The sequence below is a fragment of the Stylophora pistillata genome, chromosome 6 (assembly GCF_964205215.1).
Source record: "Stylophora pistillata chromosome 6, jaStyPist1.2, whole genome shotgun sequence".
In the NCBI taxonomy this organism is placed as follows: Eukaryota; Metazoa; Cnidaria; class Anthozoa; order Scleractinia; family Pocilloporidae; genus Stylophora; species Stylophora pistillata.
In genome coordinates, this window is record NC_142524.1 from 36,980,023 (window position 1) to 36,981,866 (window position 1,844).

A 1,844-nucleotide genomic window follows, 5' to 3' on the forward strand; every position below is an offset into this window, starting at 1 on the left:
ACATAATCATGCCATCTTTCAAAATGTTGTTTCATGTACTCACAAAAATATTAAACAGATTTCGCCTTTTTTAACCCTTTGACTTGGGGGTGACTAGCATCTCATTTCTCCTTACAATGTCACCCCCAAAACACACATAATTTGAGAACATGAGAATAACGGAATTGATCACCAACGGAAATGATCATCGATGAAAGAAGCTCTTAATTGTTGAATTAATTCTACTTATTGTCAGTATCTTTGGAAATGTGTAAAGTTCAGTATGCAAAACAAGTGTATTACATGGGTAAAACATTCTCCCGTCGATGAAGGCAAACGAATACCCTTTCCATCGATCGTGCGCAATTATTTTTCAGAAGAATGGTATTCCACATTTACTAAAATTCAATCGATGGAAAGTCAACATCGTTTCCCTGTAGCTTGATGATAATCATAAAACTGCACAAAACTTTAAAAGCTATCATAAGCTTGCTTTAAGGAAACATAATTGCAAAACTGGTGTCTTCAAACAAATCGTTTGTTTCACCATTCAGAATTCAGAATTCTTCCCCCTCCATGTATCCAAGAGGTCCGTTCCATCACAGGTTTTTCATCGTAATGGCTCTTGAAGAAGGTCCTCACGGAAACTTTAGTCGTGAGTTCCCGCTAGTATTGGTGAAACACCACTAATCAAATCAAAAATGGCGCCTTCTTTTTCACCGGTTAGGAGTCCATGTATGACCCCGTAAAATGTCCTGAGCTCGGTATATATTTTCAATGTATTCCAATGTATTCCAATGTATTCCCATACATGGACTACTAACCCAAAACTGGCTGTTCGGAATCAAAATTATCTTCGTTTGTCAGTCAACTCTTCCACACATCCGGTGAGAAAGAGTAACATACATTCACTTCCATAGCGTAGTAGATGTAAAAAAAAAAAAAAAAACTGTCCGAAAAGTATGCAACAGGCGGACTTATCTGGGCGGTAAAACTTCCACCGGCTGCCGCAGGGTTATCATTTGTGTGATATCATTAATTTTTTTGTTTACAGCACCTTTATTGACCAATATCACTGTATGATTTTGGTGGTTCTTCTTTGTAGAATGTCGATACCATTGTTCCCCTGTTTATGCGTAACAGTGGGAAAGAGCAAAATGTTCAGTTCCTATTGAAACTAAAACTGTGTGTGTAGATGTATAACGCAAGTGAACACTTTATTGATTTATGAAGAACTCGCTGCAACAAATATTTGAGAAGGTGACCTCTTGCGCTCAATCAATCAATCAATAATCTTTATTTATACACGATAAGTATTAAAAACGACACTTCGCTTGTGGGGTCGTGTCTAAATAATTAAGTAAGATAACTAATGAATTAGAGAATAAATAGGATATACCCAGCTAAAATCATATCGCTACTTACTACTTGCAAGTCGAAAACGATAAAAGCTTAAGCTTTTATGCACATCAAACTTTTATGAGAACAAAGTGAGGTGCATTTTGATTGTATTTGTGCTTACACACTGGAGTCTAGAGGAAAGCCACAGGTATCAGATTAACCTTGGTAGTGGATAGAACGAGGACGTGTCTGTCAGGGTAAGATCGTTTCTAACTAAAAAATTACCATATGAATCTTCTCTTCTTGCTCTAATGGAACAAAGGGCTGTTGTAAGAAAATTCTCCCTGATTCAACTCTGCTATTAGTATGGAACAAGATCACTCAACAAATGGACAATCAAGTAGCAATTAAGCTTATTTGTCCATGCCTTGGAAAAAAAAAACCTGAATTTATGTAATGTAACTGTAGAGTTCACTAAAACAACCTTGAAACAGGAATCAGAAATTAATTATTCAACAAACTTC

General features: G+C 36.3%; 1 protein-coding gene across 4 annotated transcripts in view; it reads left to right on the forward strand.

Moving 5' to 3' along the window:
- Positions 1–741: 741 nt before the first annotated feature.
- LOC148729706 (serine/threonine-protein kinase Nek11-like) overlaps positions 742–1,844 on the forward strand; it is a 7,248-nt gene continuing 6,145 nt past the window's right edge. For 3 of the 4 annotated variants that reach the window (XM_088725585.1, XM_088725586.1, XM_088725583.1), the window contains exons 1-2: positions 762–866; positions 1,516–1,577. In XM_088725585.1, coding sequence (XP_088581711.1) covers positions 777–866; positions 1,516–1,577 — 152 coding nt within the window. In that variant the 5' untranslated portion in view covers positions 762–776. Of the gene's footprint in view, positions 867–1,515; positions 1,578–1,844 lie in introns of all 4 variants that reach the window. The other variant, XM_088725584.1, reaches the window with a different exon arrangement.